Raw genomic sequence first — 19,919 nt, 5'->3', positions numbered from 1 at the left:
ACCCCCCACAAACTCCCCAATGTCAACAATGACAATGGTGGATTTCCAAAAAAAATTGTTGGATGCAGAGCATAAGATAAATAACAACCACGACGAGGTCAATAAAGGATTAGATGAATTCCAGATCAAACTTGAGGGGCAGGCTGACAATATCAAAAATCTTCAAGATACGACAAATCGAATAGAAATAAAGATGGAAAATAACTGTGTCCAAACAGAAGTAGATCTCAGGGGGTCCTTAACATTGCTGAAACTTTGGTGTAAAAAGATGAATTGTACACCTGCACAACTACTACAAGAAAATGAAGAGAATCAAGAGCACAACTCATCAAATTCAACAAAGTCAACAGACTCGCATGAAAAAGTTGAATCCCCAAAAAAATCAGCGACACCCCACCAAGAAGTGAGTAACGCAACCCTTACAAACAAGCAACTCTGGGATACCTTTACCAATCAACACCCCTTTTTCGCTCAACCATTAGCGACATACCAGCGAAGGGCAAAAGTCGAGATGCCTAAATTCGACGAAAACGAAAAAAACAATGTTGCATGGATAAATAAAGCAAAAGAATACTTTGAGATATATGACATCAATGATGATGACTAAAAGCTCAGGCACGCATCCATGAAAATGGAAGGGGAAGCATATAATTGGTATATGTGGTGGAAAAAGACAACACACATCATTAGCTGGAGAAAATTTAAGGATGCATTCTTTAAAAGATTCCAAGGTGTAAAGGAAGAAGAGTTCTTTTCAAACCTCATCAAATTACGACAAGAAGGAAGTGTGGACGAATACACTCAAGAATGGGAAACCTTAGTAACACGAGTACCTGGGTTATCAGAATCTCGTCTAATTCAATCATATGTCTCGGGACTCAAAACCCATTTACAAGTAAAACTTGAGATGCATGACATTTACATCAATAGAAGTAGCAAGACGAAAAGCAAAAATAGCTGAAAAGAAATTTGAACCAATATTTTGGTCAAAACCGGAAAAACATATTCAAGATGAAGAATACCCCAGTATGTGGACTCAAATAATACGAGATATGTTCCACCACATCGTCGTGAAGATGAAAAAACTAATGCGGAAACGCAAAGGATAAAACTGGGTAAATGCAAATGCTGTGGTGAGAAGTGGGACCCCAAACATGGATGTGCTAAAGCAAAAGAACCAAAGAACCTATATAATTGTGAAGCAACCAAAGATTCAAACAGTGAAGATTCTGACATAGAAGAAACAGAAGATGCCCCAGAATTCTCACCAGAATTAGATGACGGAAGTATTCCGCAAGTGTCATTATTAGCTATGACAGGTATATCACAACCTCAGACCTTAAAGTTAAAAGGACACATCAAGAAGAACAATGTAGTGGTTCTCATCAACTCTGGTAGCACACAATTTTTTAGATGCAACCGTGGCAAAAAGACTCAATATTTTTTCATTTCCCTTACCAAACATGAAAGTGATGGTAGCTAACGGTAAGAAGATTGAAAAGGTGGGGAAATGCCATAAGGTTAAATTGCAGATTCAAGACTTTAATTTAGAGTCTCCGTTCTTCACAGTACCGTTAGGAGGAGTAGATGTAGTCTTAGGTATCCAGTGGTTATGAACTTTAGGTACTTATGCCGCCAACCATTAAGTACAATTTATAAAATTCAAATGGGGAGGTTAGAAGTACAAATTACACGGATTCCAAGCACCAGAAAATTAAATTGTATCATCATCTCAAATGATGAAGATGATTCGAAAAGGAGCACCCACTTATGTAGTACAATGTCACCAGTTAGAAATGTTATCTGCAAATATGACCAGTGAAGAGTCACCAGAGATACAAGATCTAATTCGGAAGTATGAAAAAGTATTTCAAGACCTACCTATGAAGATTCTGCCTAATAGGGAAATTGAGCATACAATAAAAGTCAAGGCAGGATCAGACCCTGTCAACATCAAGCCATACCGATATCCACATCACCAAAAAACGGAAATTGAGAGATTAATCCAAGACCTTTTAAAATGTGGGACCTTGATCATCTTGGAATATCTGATCAAGTGGAAGGACTTACCCAAAGAAGACGCTTGTTGGGAGAATGAAGCATTTTGTCAACAACATCCATCGTTACGTATGCTTTAAGGACAAATCATTCTTTCGAGAGGAAGGCAATGTTATGTAAAAATTAGTTAGGATTATGTAAATTTGATTAGCTGTAGTATTTAGGCAAAAGGGCATGACCAAAGATCATGCCCTTTCACCAAGAGGCACCTAAGGTTGTATATAACCGGGCCTCTCTCTAAAAATGTAATCATCAATTCAGTATTCAATTATTAATAAAATATTTATATATACATATTTATGTTTGCCATTGAAGTTTGTCACTTCATCGCCCTTCTCTATATGGTGGACGACGCTGGCATCCCATCCCGTGGCCTTCAGCGGAATGACAGATAAAGGCAAATGAAATAAACCACAGTGCCGATTGCAGACACCTTGCTCAGTCCTCGAATCAGCTGGAGCTGGTTTGGTTGTCCTATGATAAGGACCCACCCATTTGAATTGCACGTAACAAAACTTCCTCCACGGTGGAATGCACATTCCTCGCTTCGTTGAAAATGCCTTATATAATCCTTTTTTCCATATCCTTAATTTACTATATACACAGTATATTAACTGAAAGTCTTTATTGAGCGGTATACTCGACGTCGTGTCTTTCGACCTGGGGACGTGGCATTTGATGGGAGACGACAATAGCATTTTAAACTGAATGTATGGGTGGACGGCTCGCCGACTATCCGTTTCGGTGTTAGTCTCGTTATCCAAGTCGTCTACATGTTGCCAGGAAGATTGATTTTCCAAAGCACAAGTGAGATGAAGATCCATCTCCCAACCATCGATATTTTGTGGAACAAATTTTCCATCAGTGTGGGTTCTAACATGCGGAGTTCCTCTAACAGTGGGCGCTATGCAATGTAATCTACAAGCTCATCTCAAAGGTCATAGCGAATAGGCTCAAACCTCTCCTTCCACTACTCATTTCTCCAGAACAGACGGGATATGTAGAAGGACGGCAGATCATGGATGGAATAATTCTATCAAATGAGGTGATTCACTCATTAAAGCTTCTAAAAAAACCAGGTATGTTACTAAAACTGGATCTCTCTAAAGCCTTTGACAAACTCAGTTGGAATTACATTCAAAAAATGCTATTGGCTTTTGGTTTCAGTTCTACTTGGACCAGATGGATCATGAACCTTATTTCCTCTCCCAGCATCTCCGTCCTGCTGAATGGCTCTCCCTCCTCTCCCTTTCGCCCCTCTCGGGGCATCAGACAGGGGGATCCTCTCTCACCTTTCCTCTTTGTTCTAATGGCAGAAGGGCTCAGTAGGCTTCTCAAATCCGTTGTTTCCTCCCAAGCTCTAAAAGGAATCTCTATACATGGTCTTCCTCCTCAGTCCCATCAACAGTTTGTTGACGACACTATGTTATTTGGTCATCCTTCATCACAAGAGGCCTCTGCCTTCAAATCCCTGCTTTCCCTCTTCTCCGAAGCATCAGGCACTTCCATCAATGCCTCGAAGTCTCAGCTCTTCTTCTTCAACACCCCCCCCCTCTACGCAAAGAAACATTGCCAGAATTCTGGGGTATACCATATCCAAGCTTCCATCAAAATACCTAGGGGCACCCCTTGCGGACTCTGTCGTCAAACATGCCTCCTGGAAGACTCTACTAGATAAATTAGAATCAAAGCTTTCGTCATGGACTTTTCGTGCTCTAAACATGGCCGGCAGACTGGTCTTAATTAAATCGGTTTTACAGGCAATGCCTTTGTATCTCTTTTCCATTATGGCAGCTCCAAAATGGGTCCTTAAAACCATTCGCAACCTTCAACGCAACTTCCTATGGGGTTCCTCTGGCTTGAACAGAAAATGGGCTCTTGTTAACTGGAAAGAAGTCTGCAAAATCAAATCAGAAGGCGGTCTAGGCTTGCGAGATCCTCTTCAAAGCAATAATACAATGGGAGCACGAATGTGGTGGAATTGGATCTCCAAGCCACACTCACCATGGGCCAGACTATGGCAAGCAAAATATGCCCCAGGTAGTCAATGGAAAGATCTTATCAGAATCAGTTCCACAACCCAAGGATCACCAATATGGAACACTGTAAAGCTCCATAGCAAGTTCATTCAAGAGCACAGTTTCTGGGAAATTCACTCAGGTACGACGGAAAGGTTCTGGGAGGATTCATGGCAGCAACTCCCAAAGCTGGCAACTTTATTTCAAAAGCCTCTTTGGCAAATGCAGATGCAGTAGGCGAACCTTACTTGCGTTCATCAATTCTGGCAACAATCCTCAAATCATGACTTCCGAATCTGGAAGCAGGCCAGCCTCTGGCAGATGGACTGGCAGGGAGAAACGTACTCTGACATAGATCAAGAACTTATCTACAGAAGAATCCGTTACTCCAACCAGCAGGACCGATTAAGATGGGGTCACACGCCCAAAGGAACATTCACCACTAAAGAAGCTCATCAATTGCGCTATTCAGAAATCCAGATAGACAAGGACCGAATATGGGAAAAAGTCTGGCAACCAGGACTATGGCCCAAAATTTCAACTTTCTTATGGCTTCTTAGTAAAAGGCACATACTCACTTGGGACAACCTGTTAAAGCGCGGATTCATTGGGCCATCAAGATGCCCAAATTGTAATCTCCACTCTGAGACCATCAGTCATTTAATGGAAACATGTCAGCTAGCTACGCAACTCTGGAAGAAAGTTGAAAAATGCAACATGAGATCGGAAGCAAGGATCGAGGATGTAACAGAAAATATAAGGAAATGGACTAAGAACCCTTTTAAAATCCCGCTTCTCAATTCTCTATGGAGTCTAATACCAGGCTCTCTATCTGGATTCTCTGGAAGGAAAGAAACTATAGAATCTTCAATAACACCTTCAGGTCAATAGATGCTCTGTGGCTCATCTTCAAAAAAAATCTACAAGAAACTCTTGCTATCAGAACCTGGTCTGCTACAGATCTGCCAAACTCTCCAAAGGAATGCAACATTCTGAAAGAATGGAATTTGGACCTCTCCTTTTTAGCAAAGGTCAGCACCCGTCCCACAATTAGTACCACCTCTCCAGCAAGCTGGTCCCCTCCGGCAAACAACTCCTACAAGCTGAATTTTGATGGGGCTGCCAAAGGAAATCCCGGGCCTACGGGCTTTGGAGGAATCTTCAGAAGCCACACGGGAGCAATACTGCATATATTTTATGGATCAATTGGCAAAGATACTAACAACGCAGCAGAACTGGAAGGACTCTGGGAAGGCATCTGCATAGCAGAACAAAAACATTTCTTCCCTCTGGAGGTTGAAGGAGACTCTCTTATTCTTATAGCTGCTGCAAAAAGAATACAGGAAGGTTCTTCTGCTGTCAAGGTCGCATCAAGCTGGAAATTGCTGAGCAGGCCAGAATCACTGAAGGAAAAGCTACAAAATCCCCTAAGCATAGCCTTCCAGCATGTAAGAAGGACAGCTAACCAAGTAGCAGACAGACTGGCTAACCAAGGTGTATCTCAGCTAATTCCATACTTCTCAGGTTCACTTGATATGGTAGATGATGACCAACTCAAAAAGGACTGCATTTCTTTGGTGCAGAAAGATCTCTCCCTCCCGGATGCGGGTGCTTAACGTGAGCGGCGGACAAATGGGGAGTCACATGGGCAGGGGTCAGCCCATGTGTGACACGCAGTACCTCGCGGGATGTAAGAGAGGTTCGCATGCTGGAATATCAACGAGGGCATTAATGCTGGTCTTGTCTTCCATAATTTGTCTCCTAGCTAACTGTGCGATGGCGATTAATAAACCGGGAGCTCCTGCTACACTTGCGCATTCTTCTGCAATCGTCTAGCATTCCGCTGCAACATTGGCGCATTACTCGGTGGAGCGGGGGAATGAGCAAGGGCATTCATACTCTGTGGCCAATTCAGGGACTGTCACAAGCTTGAGAGCAATTCCCAGGCGTTGTGAGCCAAATTCGGCGGCCCCCGTCCTAATTAATATCTCCTCTCCGGGTTTCTGCAAGCGGGTTCTTCTTTATCCAGCAATGCGGGGTGAGAGACTGAGAATGTGCACTAGACGCGGAGGCTCTCGCAGACAGGCTACCACTCAGAGGCTTGCCCCCATTTCTCCTTCCTCCTCCGTCGAAGTTACGTCTGAGCAGCAGCACCTCCATGGTAACAGAGCCGGACGAGGCAGAGGGCTGGGGAGCGAACGCATAATTGATTGTGGACATGAGGCGCATCCTACGGTCAGGTATCGGATACCCTGCACACTCGCCAATTCTACTTTTATTGTCTCCGTAACTGTTGAGCATTGTGATATTTTCAGAGATAAGGCAGATGCAACTCTGGAAAACCCACCTCAAGTTCAAGGGACAGTGCCTATAATTGACCTGCAACGCCCTGTTAGGGAAAGCTCCCCCTTAGCTACTCCAGAAGCTCTTGCGGGTCCAAGCGAGCCTGTTCAAGGTCTCCCTTCCAGCGCGGTGGTCCCTCTCCCCGATTCTGACGACTCTCTGCAATTTGGGTGCCGAGTTGAGGAAGCGCCCTACACCACGGACGATGAATGATCAAGTCAAGCAGTTCGCTCTCGGCAGCCTAGGCCGCAGGAGCATCACTCTGTCTTTGAATCCTGTGTTTATGTATCAGTTCGGCAGTATGTGTCTACATGTCTATGTGTCGGCAGTATGGGTCTATATGTCAGTCAGTCCATGTTTAAGCGGTGCTCATCATCGCCATGTTTGTCTATCTCAGCATGCCCTTGTTACGTACTGTTTAGAGTCACTGTTTCGAGTCTTAGTCAATGTTTTAAAACTCCGACTCCGACTCGGCCGAGGGTTGACTCCGACTCCGACTCCGACTCGGCCGAGGGTTGACTCCGACTCCGACTCCGACTCGGTATTGACTCAGCCGGCTCGATTTCAATGACTCCGTCCTTGTAAAAAATACATTAAATATTTATTTTTTATAAAAACACATAATTTTAAAGATTTTCATTCATGTTTCCAAACACACGGCATTAGAATATATATAGAAGACAACATATGATCAAAGTAGGCTCTTGAATATATCCATTATATCAAAATGGCACCCAGTACATTGTCCAATACATACACGATGATGATATAGAGATCAAAACAAAAACACATAACCAAGGAGGCTATAAATGGCCTCTACAACAAAACTCTGTGACCAGTACTACTGGCTACTGCTAGAGTTGCCAACATCATCTGGCTCAGTGTTACTTGGGAGCAGGAGCGAAAGTGGAGAGCGAGAGCGAAAACGGGAGCGAGAGCGACATTTTGAGAAGCTCTTGGTTTGGGAGCGAATCCCAGAGGAGTTCGACAACCAATGTCACTAACATCAAGGTACATAGAGGGATTGGTGCTCTTGATTAAATACGAGTTCCAGAATCCATACCCTAATACATGACAAAATTCAATGGAAACATTGCAATCCTCCAATCCTGAAACCCTGAAAAACTGATAAGTCTGCTGGATTTTGAATGAAATCTAAAATTCTACTTTATCCATATGAAATCCAATGAGGCCGAAACCACTCTCAAACATCCTGAGTCATTTCATGGTAACGTTAAAAATTTAAGTAAAAGGATGAAAATGAAGATCAAGGAGAATGTCACTTTTACTTTAAGAATTTAACATTACCATGAAAATTTATAACTGCTTGGAGTCCAAACCAACCAAAAAACAATTAAAAAATCCATTAAAATTTTATTAAATTGCAGTTTGACATGATGCTGGGCATTTTTTTGTGACTCGGCCGAGTCATAACGGAAACGGCCGAGTTGGCCGAGTCATGGCTGACTCGGCCAGTGGAACCGTTCCAAGGGCCGGGTCGCAGCAGAGGGTAATGGCTCGGATCAACCCGGTCGTTTCGGTATCGAAACGGCCGTTTCTTAAAACAATGGTCTTAGTAGAAGACACAACAGAAGATAGTAATCCAAATTTTGACTGTGTTCAATTTTGGAAGGTGTAAATCTGGGCAAACTGTCAATTTCTGGGCAGGATTTACAAGGCCATGGCCTTGTTGTAACTCTGATGTAATTTTTGACCTTTTTGTACTATAATAGAATTAGCCTTATTCAGAAGAAAAAAAAACATGCGGAGTTCCTCTTTCCCATTTACCTGCAGCCTGTATCTCCTGCAAAGAATAACGTACATCAAATTCTTTCTGATCCCCTTCACTTTCATGGCTCGCCTTTCCGGACTCTTCTCTTCGACTTGTGCCATCAACAGTTTCAAGGCTCCTATTATCAACAGTTTCAGGTGCATTTATAGGAGCAGCAGAACCATCTTCTGTAGCATCATGCAAGACAATCTGTATAACTGCGTCAGAGTCACGAAGGCGTGACTGCCAAACATCTACTGAAGGAAGCCGATCACCAATGCCACCTTCAACCTGTATAGCTCTGCCAATTGGAAATGGTGGTTGTCCTCATGCTAAAACTGTTCCAGCCAATGATGCAGTATCTTTCCTATGTTCTATATTTTCTCCCAATACTTCAATCAGACCTACAGCAGCTACCAACTCTGGAGGTAGGTCCGAATCATAATCCTGCTCCAATCACCCACTTTCATAAACACAGATCTTGCTTTTCATAGTTCACTCGAATCGATGTTGTTCCAGTTGCCTGCAATAATGCTTCCAACTATCTTCATCCAGGTCAAAGATGAAAAAATTTGAGACATCTACCCTAGGGTAACGCCAGCGTTTCTCCTCAAACTTATCAACATTGATGTCAAATATGGTTTTTTTGGGTGTAAGAGTGAACTCAAAACCATTTTGCATCCTTGACATAGAATCACCACTCCAAGGTGGCATTCCAACCCCAGAATGAAAACTCCTCTGCATGTGGCCTCTGCCTCCACTACAACACCAATCATTTCTCCCAGGGCCCCTAGCACCTCCATTGAAGACAAAAGGCTTGGATTGATTGTGCACAACTCCACTGTTACTTGGTACAGTGCCAGAAACTGCTGCAGCACCTCGCCTCACATACTTATATTGTGAATAATGTGAATTGAGTGTTGAAACTCCAGTACCACGGTCATCTCTGATAGGAGGTGGGGGGAGAGGAGGAGCTGTGAGAGACATTTCCCCTTCTAACGGCAATTGAAGCGCTTCCTCTCCCCACTCAGTGTCCACTATGGCAATGGGTTGTTGTTTGTCCCCAGTTACAATAACCAGATCATCGTCATCGTCATCATCTTCATCAGCTATAATTTTATTTCTGCAGTCCTTAGTCTCTCTAGGGTCTTCCTGATTACAGCTTAGTCGGCCTTGGTCAGGTTGATCTCTACTTTGGCTGTACTGAACATCATGATGCGAACTGTACTCTCGGTTATTGTCATAATGCTTATTTGACACCGTACTTTCTCCTTTAGAAAGTTTGTTGCTATTATCTTCCTTTATTCCTGCTTTAATTTCAGGATATGATTTTTCTAGATGCTGAAATACTTCTTGAATTTTATTAAAATTCTCCACAGATTCAAGACGTGAATGTAATGGCATATTGTGCGGCGCACTATGTTCAAAGGCCCGCATGATTATATCGTGTGCCATGCCTCTAATACCACTGTAGCATAAGAACTTATGCTGAAGCACAAAGGACTGGTAGCTTGAAAGCTTTAATATAAAAATACACACAAGTATTTAAATAATAAATTATTATTATATATAAAAATGTATAAGATGCTTTGAATGTACAATGAGGACCCTGCTTTTATACCTCAGCAGGTGACCTTTCGTGAACGGGCATGTCTTTTAGACATGCCTTTTCACTTAATTTAATGACTAATTAAACTAAATAATATTTTAATTATTTAATATTTATATTTATTTTATTTAGCTAATTGTGATGAATTATATTCATAACACTGATCAATCTCGGTGTGTCTCCAACTGACCCTCAAGCCTCCTCTTGTACTTTTCCTGTTGAGTCTTCAACGGCCGAGATGAAGTCCCTAATCAATGACTAAGATTAGATTTGGCTTGATCCATGTCATTTAGAACATTCTCACCTAGATTTATATTAATACCCATTAATATTTTAATTTTCCTAAGTTTAGATTTAGGAACTCCATTAAAAATATTAATTATTTTAATATCTCTCTAACTGGGTGGAATTTCCCCAAACCATTTATGGGTCTTGGAGATCTCATGTGCTTTAGCCTCTCCACCAATTCTCATGGCTAGAGCACATCCGATGCTACCACAATTCAACTCCAACTTGGAGACCTTTTAGCAAAGCAGGAATACCTCTCCATGCTACAAAAAAATCAACATGCATGCCTTTGCCAGGGTCATACTCAGTCATGACATAAGTCTAAGGCTACATGAACCAAGTCAAAGTGTTAAGATTAGGTATGTTCTATGCTAGAGCAATTTATTTCAATTTTCACAGTTAGCTCATCACATCAACATTAAAGTAAACTGTAGATAGAACATAAATATAAATCGCAGAAGACAAGCCAAGACAAGAGGACACAAGATGTGGCGCTAGACAGGGACAAACCCCACAATGTGGGGAAACCCTTGATCAATTATTATTTTATGTTCTTCAAAGTTCAGCAGAGAAAGTGAGAGAGATAGTACAGTTACAATAGAAGTCAACACTTTGACTTTTGATATCTGCATGAGATCAGTTGAAGACATATTGCTTCAACTGATTCTCTAAGGTGACTCCTTCACCTATCATAGTGCTGCCTCTCGATCATTTGTTGCACATAACCGTGTGACACCATGTTGTACTATCACATGTGTTGAACCTAGATGATTGAGTTGCTCTTGCTCTCATCATCATGTTGCTCATTATTTATCATGCCCACTGTTTCATTCATCATCATACATCACCGTTTTGATGAGAGGATTATACACCATAACTGTGCTGCACCTAGTCACTGTGCTTCATTCATTATCATGCTGCCCTTGCTAATGTGCATCATTCATCATCATGATGCCCTTGCTAATGTGCCCATCATGCTGCTGTTATAACTTCTCGTTGCTTCATCATGCTGCAAGTTGCAACACTATACTTCTGTTGCTTCATTATACAGCCATATGCATATCAACCTTAGCTGCTTGCTATGGCTTGCAGCCTAGCAAAGCAGCTAGGCTATAGTTCCAGAATCCTCCACGCAATCCCATTATTTGTTGCGTATAGGGTTTGTTGTGTTAATGGTCTCCTTGTATAATGAGTAAGGGTTGCGTAATGATGACACCTTCACACAGCGTATTGGTATTCCTCTTGGCAGTTGCAGGTTTCCTTTGCGACTAGATCTCTTCGATTGTGGCTAGACATTATTATGACAACAGCTAGATCCTGGGACTTGTGTATAAATGTTTCCATGACTGCGTATAGAGTTTCCATCCATGAATGCGTATAAATGAGTCTTCATTGTTGCATATAAAGATTCATTGGCAATGCTGCGTTTGACTGCGGCTCTTCCACTGCGGCTTCATCAAATCTCCTTCAGGTATGCCGAGAGCCCAGAACGTATGATAATGTTGCGTTTGACTGCGGCTCTTCCACCGAAGTTTTTGTTGCTTCATTCATCTGAGAGGTATGCCCAGAATGAGATAGAGACTTCACTTTATCATTTAAATATTCAGATCATAGCTATCCCGAGAGTAGACTAGCCCGGATTCTGCTGCAGCTGAACCCTAGATCTGTCTCACCGAAATGCGGATCTTCTTGACTACGGCTTCTCTCCTCCATGCGAAGATCTTTTTGACTGCGTATAAATATTTCTAAGAACAGCGTATTGAATGTCTTCATGAACGTTGTCCAAATGGCTTCATGAACTGCGTTGGATTAAGTCTTCACGACTGCGTGGAGTGTCTTCATTACGGCGTATGAAATCCTTCCCTTACTGCGGCTAGGTGTCTCCGTTATAGCGTATAAGCTAGGGCATCATACACTTGGCCCAACGTATCTTCTTGTGTGTCCCTCCTTCACCAAAAACCCAAGACGTGGAGAGGAGGAGATCACATGAAGAGTGTCTAAATGACTTCACGTCCTCTTCTATTTATACTAAAATGTAGATGATGAATAGGCATGTCTATTGGGCTTCTGAGCCTACTCAAGTTGTTGGTCGGCTTAATAATTATTCCATAATCAAAATAAATTCATATCTCCATAAATACTTATCGGAATCAGATGATCTTTAGATCAATCCTACACCTCTCGATGAGAGGGATCTAATAAAAATGTCAGCTGCCATAAATAAGATGACCCACATGGAGTTTGGCCCTAGTTGCCAATTTTAACACAAAGCAATAACTATATACAACATGTGTGTGTGTGTAAAAAAGAGGCCCCCCTTCCAGTTTCTATTTAACATGAATAGCAAGGTAGCCTCTAGATAATGCCGCCAAGACTTAGCAATAAATACAGAAATATGAAGGCGTACCAGTGTTACAGAACTTGCTGGATTTGACTCAATCTAGTATGTCAAAACCAGTTCAACATGTAAAGCAAACCAAGTTGCCTTGTGGACAAGTCAAACTCAAAAGTGAATCTGTCGTGAATTTCACTCATGAGTACTCTCACCGAGTTTTTCTTAAGTTGATAAGTTTCAGTTTTGGTGAGTTTGGAAGTTTGACTCATGAACACAATGGAAAAGTCAGTGGGCCTCTTTATATAGCCCAAACAGAAATTTTCTGTCAAGTTTTAAAAATAATTTGTATTGGATGAGTTCTTTCCAAGCCCCAGTCAAACTCTAACTCTCTAGTCTTGGCAAGTTTTTGGCCAAGCCAAATTTTGTAACATTTAGATGTACTAAAAACAAATAACACCAAGCTTGAAATGTGCATGGAGTATGTGATCAAATGCAATTAACATACAAACAGCAACCATGAACCACTTTTCCTCTGGTTTTCCTATATGTATAACTCAAATTTGATGAAACAAAAAGGTTCTTATACCTTTGCAATTGAAATTCAATTCATTATAAAAAGGTATTTATGATTTTCTTTACATTTGACTTGCTTTCATTCTAACCATACAGTCAGTGCAGTAATACTACCTTTTCAAATGTAGTTTTCGCATTTCCATCAAGACGGATCAAGTTCAAGAAATTGTATGATATTGGAGGAGCATAACGAGCAACCATTCTGACAACAAACCAAAAAGATCAAATTAATAGAACCTAGTACAACTCACATAATTGTACAATTATATACATGCCAATTATTTTGAGTGGTCCTACGAATTTTAAGAAAAATAAAACAGCAAACAATTAAAATGCATGACCATAGAATATGGCAAAGTCTACTTAATAAGAGAAGCTTACGAGCATATCATGAGAAGGCTAACAGCATTTGTCTGCTTTGGTGTCAAGGAATAGAAAGTGAACATCCCAAGCTTGAAAAGAGAAAAATATGTGCAGATGCACATGTACATTAGAGGAACAAATGCTGTAACCTGCAAAATAGAGTAATAAGTATATAGAATAATTGTATGTAACCTAGGAGTTTTACAAGATTGCAGATCAATGTGACAAGGAATGAATTGAAAACAATGGTTGTAACAATCTTAAAGTAAACTAACTCAGTCCTATTCTAGTTCAAAGACATCAGAAACAATCCTCCTTATAACTATATGCCAAGGCTATATTGTATTTGAATGTGGCAAACAAGAAAAATAGGAGGTGCTCTTTCAATGGATGCTTGAAAAAATGAAATGGAAACAGTGAACTCAGTAAACAGACACACACAGAAGGTGTACCGTATATCTACCAGCTTTTAGTTCAGAGGCAAAAGCATGTAAAGATCCTACCAATTGTTATGGACTTATTTGGATGATGTATGAAATGGAGAAAGCTTCCAAGCAAAATATTTACAAATACATATATATATATATATATATATATATAGCAGTGTTGCAAACATCACAATATCACAATGTTTCAGCCCAGCCGAAAAAAATTAACTGTAAAAATCAAAGATCTTTTTCAATGCCAAAAAAATCAGCTTTAAAAATTGAAGATTTTTTTCAATGCCGAAAAAATCACAATTTTATCATGAATATCATGAAAAACCACATGACAATTGGAAAAATCGCCACGCCATGAACCCTATTTAGGTTGGTATTTTCACTTCTTGTGACTTTTTCACCTTTTTAATTTTTTATTATTTTAAATTTCCCAACGTTTGCCAATTTTTACTGATATTTTCCTGATTTTTTGCTTTTCCAGACCCTTGCCGATTTTTTCTCGATGCTGATGTCAACAACATTGATATTACAGAACCATATATGGTGCTACTGTTTCAAGTTTTTAAGTATTTGAGAACTAATGTCTGGCAGTTTCAGCACAGTATTATTTTTCAGTCTATAACAAAGAAAAAACAATTTTCTTGATAAATTTATCCACAAATGATGTATATCCATTATCTAGATCAAGGAAGGCAGGGTGCAAGGGTGCAGATGTGCATTGTTGAAATCTGGGTGGAGGGATTCATGGGGAAGCATGCATCACTTGTGTGTGCAGTGTGCACCCCATGAATAGGGGCTTGCATACAGGGTGTGTTTATGTATTTACAGTCAGCCACTACCCATCCTAAAACCAAACGAAAATCCCACTTTTCAACCCTAACACCAATAACCTATGATATCATGGCAATTATTTGCCATGTGTGAGTACTAGTGTGTAGTTGTGTCACGTGTGTAAACATATGCAGAAATACTAAAATAACCAATTCTCAAATCTGTCATATACCATGTTGATCTCAAAACCCAATTATTATGAAAGAGGTTGTAGACAAGCAGACCCAGTCAACCCGGTCCGACCTGCAATGCATTTGGAGCAAATATTGCTTCAAAAAGAGACCCAAAAACACTAAAAAAGTGTACCCCCACACTAAAAACTAACGTAAGCCTATTTAATGTAACGACCAAAAGTCGTATACTGAGCGGAAATCTTTAAAATACTTCAAAGATGTAAATGTCCATTGCAAGACATGTAACTGCATATTGAATATTGTATAAGAATCGATATGAGATATGAGATGATTACAAAGGGGTGAGGGCCTGCTTATATACCCTAGGCAGGAACCCTTTCACCAACAGTTATGTCTTTATGGACATGCATTTTCATTAACTAGTTACTAATTAATCATTATTTATTATTATTATAGTTTTACAACATTTATATTGTTTTATATATATTTTTATTCATAACATTGCCTTCCTCTTCAAAAAGCTTGTCCTCAAAGCTTACTGATGAAAGGGTTTGATCTCATTTCCTGTTTTGAGTGTCTTCTCAGCGCGGAATTGTCATCCTCATTGACACAAGACAATAGGATCCTCCGAGTGATAGATAAAATTGTCGGGTTGAGAATGGATCTGACCATCCTAGATTAATCTTTTGAGGAATGTTCCGATCACTGGTAATTGTTAATGAATTGTTACCATAGGACTAGATTCCGCAAACTTCAATATCCCTTGGAACATAAATCTATTGCTTCCATTCTGATTAGTTCAAATATGTAGACTAACTTAGTTGTTTGCTTTTGTGATTCGGATGTCAATAAGGAGTTCTTCTAGTTGGGCTTTCCCTCATCTTGTGTGTGGCAGTTTCTTGATTTACTTCAGGTACTGTTGTAGTTGAATTGGCTACTGAATCATCACTTGGAATTTCCTTTGTTTGAACTGCAACTTCTGAATATGCTTTAATTTCTATTGGAATCTCATCTTCTTGAGCTGTGATATTGACTGGATCTGTATTTGTTCCTCTTTCTTCCACTTGGACTGGAGACTTCGACACTTCTTTCGTGATAAGTTCTTTTAATTTGTTTTCCAATAATTTCTTATCATCCTTAAGTTTCTTAATTTGAGTGAGTAGACTTTGATTATGGTTTCTAAGACGTAAGAGTTACTCATTTTCTGAATCCACTTTATTTTGGTCTTCAAGCTTCTCATCTATTAAACACTTGATTTGTTCTAATAACCTTTGGTAAAGGTTCTTTAACCATAAACTTTCATCTTCTTTTCCTAATAGAATTTCGTTGAGTTTCTTCTCAGAAATTTCATTTTCTTTTTCTAACTGGTGCTTCTTATCTTTACATTTTCTCACTTGTGTAAGTAGTTTCTGATTATGCTCCTTCAAACATGAATTTTCATTATATTTGTTGGATATGACTTCTTCAAGCTCTTTCTGCTTCTATGATATTGTTTCTAGATTCTCTTGAAACATTAGTTTCGCAATATCCTTAAGATCTTTTGATGAAGGCATTATCAGTTATGATTTCGTTGTCATGCCTTCAAACGTGACCATCTTCTTTTTGTAACGGAACATCAAGAATTTTTTTTGTGTTTAAAATGAATGTAACTAATTCCTTGAACCAAGGTCGACCTATTGAGAAATCTAGGGCATTCAAAGTTAACAATTTCTCTGCTTGATAATTGCTTGTGATGCATTTTTACTTTTTATCTTATAGTCTTTTCTTCGTTAGCTTATTAATGTGTTCTTTCATCAAGACAATTACCAAATGCATAATAAAAGACAAGTGACACAGTATGTAGGCTTCTCCAACCAGGGCCAAAACCTCTCACCTCTTGAGTGGAAACGCGATCAAACTTCTTGTTCTAGATCTTCAATTGATAAGTACCAAGACCTTGACAAAGAGCCTTGACCCTAGTATCCTCTCAAGAACCTTTTCACCAACCTTGATGCTCTGCCTCTTCCTTCCTTCATCTTTCTTCTTGATCTAGAACTGCTTCTTTTTTACTCCTTCTAGTGAAACTTGGTCTCTATCCTTTTTCGCTACACCTTCACAACTTCCCTAGAGAATCTCAGTCTCTAGGTCTTCTATAGAGAAGCTCAGTCTCCACTTCGATTACTCAAGAGTCTTTCCTTCGTTGCCCCAGAAGATTTCTTCCTTCGCTATCCCAGAAGAAACTTATATATTGCCTCCTTCGTTGATCCAAAAGATCACTTCTTCGCTGCCCTAGAAGATTCCTTTTTCATTGCCCTAGAAGATCCTTCTTCGTTGCACCTGAAGATCCTTCTTCGCTGCCCTAAAATAGTGACTTTTGTAACCCTAGAGAAACCCTTTCACTGCCTCTTCTTCGCACTTCTTCTATACCTTACTTCGCACTTCTCTTAGGCCAAAATCAGATCGATCAGGACGAGTTCTTCTATTTATACATCTCTTCACTGAGTCTTTAGGTCAACTTGACAGCTAGAGGTAGGCCGACTTGTTCTAGCAGCTTCTTCAACGTTTGTAGACCAACTTGAAGAGGTTAGGTGACAAGTTCTTTGGAGGATACTTTACATAGACAAGATGACATTTTACAAAGTGTAACATGACTTCATTTACATGACAATGACTCTTACATTTTATGACTATATGAAAAATAAATCCTAAAGACTCTCAATGGGAGTCTTCACTCAGAAACAAAATCCCTTGCTCATGAAACCCATGAAGCAAGTCAATATAATAATATTATTTTTCTTATTTACATCTCATTACATAAAATCATAATTACATGTCATTATGAAGACTGAACCTAGTTACACTTTTCAACACTCCCTCTTAACTAGGGAGGTATTCATAATGGTACCTTGGACTTTCTCAATCTGAAGAATCTCTCATAAGAAGAATTCAGATTTGTAACTCATTTGTATAGAACCATACCAACCAACATTGTTATATATAGCAAGGTCTTGACTAACAACTCTATCTCTCCACAAGATCATAGCACAATGCTGGCGAGACCAATGATTTATAGACATACTCATCATTGTCTCTCTAGGAACATACCCCACCTGGGTTCACTCAGGATATGCTCCATAAGGACTATTCTTTTCTTGGACTCCCTAGTCCCAAAAGAATATCGATCCTCCACGACTACTCTTTCATGGGATGCCCTATCTCATCCCCTAAGAGCATCGGATGCCAAATGATTACACGATTGTCCACGACTACTCTTTCATGGGATGCCCTATATCATCCCCTAAGAGCATCGGATGCCAAATGATTACACGATCGTCCACGACTACTCTTTCATGGGATGCCCTATCTCATCCCCTAAGAGCATCGGATGCCAAATGATTACACGATCGTCCACGACTACTCTTTCATGGGATGCCCTATCTCATCCCCTAAGAGCATCGGATGCCAAATGATTACACGATCGTCCACGACTACTCTTTCATGGGATGCCCTATCTCATCCCCTAAGAGCATCGGATGCCAAATGATTACACGATCCTCCATTCTGTCTTCCCAGGCTTCGCAGGCCCTTCCCAGTGCCCCTAATGCAAACATCGGGAAGAAATGATGTCCCATCTTCTGAATTCTTGTCAAGTTGTTGCAGAAGTTTTGGATCTGGCAAGCGTCCTCTTTGGGTCCCTAGATCATAACCAGGAAGATCTATTAGCAACCATTGAGCATTGGAAAAGAACCCAGTTCAAAAATCCAATCACAAACAAAGCCTGGTGTTTGGCCCCGGGATTCATTCTCTAGAACATTTGGAAGGAGAGAAACAGAGCTATTTTCCTCGATCACCCCCCGTCCAGTGCCTCCGTTTGGAGTTCAATGAAAGAGAATCTGAGGGAGACCATTTTATCTGAGAAATGGGGTATGGATGACTGGAAGGCTGACCCTCCTGAAGCTTTTATCCTTTCCTCCCTTGACCTCTCTCAAGCCGAGATTCCTCTACACTCCTCTTTACTCTCAGATCCTCGGATCTCATCTCTTTCTTCTTTCCAGTGTCCTCCAATAGGCTTTGTTCAAATTAATTTCGATGGAGCATCCATGGGCAACCCTGGCCCGACTGGGTTTGGCGGTATGCTTCGCAACTCACTAGGCTTCCTTGTGGGCGTGTATGCCGAGTATTGTGGTAATACAACCAATAATGTTGCAAAACTAACGGCTTTGGAAAAAGGACTCACTCTCGCCCTTTCTCAGGGAATGCTCGAGGATCCACATTGTTAGGGACTCAAAAATGGTATCCAAATGACACAAAAGATCATAGATGGATCCCCCTCCAAATTTGTGAAAAGCTTGCATCTAGAATCCCAAGTGGAGTGGATAAAATTCTCCTTGGCAAATTTGCTTACTCTACCACAGGTCATGTCCTGCACGCAGGTAACAAAGTAGCTGACTGGTTGGCCAATTGGGGGTCATTGAATTAGCACAGGGACATTGCCACCCCATGGCACAACGTCTTAGCGCAGCAGATCTAGATTAGGGGGAAGTTCAAGTTCTTAAGGATCTCATTGAACATGATTTCCCTTCCCTGATAGGGGTGGATATACGACGCCAGGTTGGATCACAGGGTTTGCCCCTCCAACACGAGGAAACCATGCAACAATCAATTGAAAGGTTGCATACATTGTACTTTGGCAGGGTGAATAGTTTGGTTGATTGCACGGTTATGTTAAGGAGGGCGGCAAAGTTCTTTCAGTTGAAAATTCGAGCAATGGTTATTGGCAAGAGGGCACATTTTGGGAGATGGCAACCATGGCAACTCGTCGGGGTTTTGGCTTTGGAGAGATGGCTTTGTGGGTCTCTGGTTCGCACTAGTGTGGTAGCAAGTTGACCTCCAGATGAGCATTTGGGATCTTGGGTCTATCTTGGGCGGCAATTGGCAGCCCGACTCTCTCGGGGATGGGAATTTGGGCTCTGTTACCTCCTCCTACTCAATTGGTTCAAGAAGCTCGTTTCTGGGGAATTTAATCAGGGAATTGTGTTTATTGGCGTGCTTATGGCTCAGAGGTCGCTCCCGAGCTTCCTGGGTGGTCTATGGGCATCGCGGCGTAGGTTTGTCTATGATGTCGGGATAGTGAGTTTTCGAGATTTTATTGACTGCAATGGTAAATTCTATTTGTG

At 40.7% G+C, this 19,919-nt stretch overlaps 1 protein-coding gene across 1 annotated transcript in view; it reads right to left on the bottom strand.

Moving 5' to 3' along the window:
• Nucleotides 1–19,919, bottom strand: part of LOC149267510 (LMBR1-like membrane protein) — a 320,754-nt gene that overhangs the window by 150,556 nt on the left and 150,279 nt on the right. The window contains exons 10-11 of the mRNA XM_089433288.1: nt 13,377–13,507; nt 13,110–13,197 (exon numbers count right to left, since the gene is read on the bottom strand). Of these exons, the coding sequence (XP_089289414.1) occupies nt 13,110–13,197; nt 13,377–13,507 (219 nt within the window). The remainder of the gene's footprint in view (nt 1–13,109; nt 13,198–13,376; nt 13,508–19,919) is intronic.

Source organism: Pinus tabuliformis, chromosome 6 (assembly GCF_031772625.1).
Source record: "Pinus tabuliformis cultivar Carrire ecotype Pingquan chromosome 6, CPIR1, whole genome shotgun sequence".
NCBI lineage: Eukaryota > Viridiplantae > Streptophyta > Pinopsida > Pinales > Pinaceae > Pinus > Pinus tabuliformis.
The sequence above is the reverse complement of the archived record's forward strand: the minus strand, read 5'-3'. Positions and strand labels throughout refer to the sequence as shown.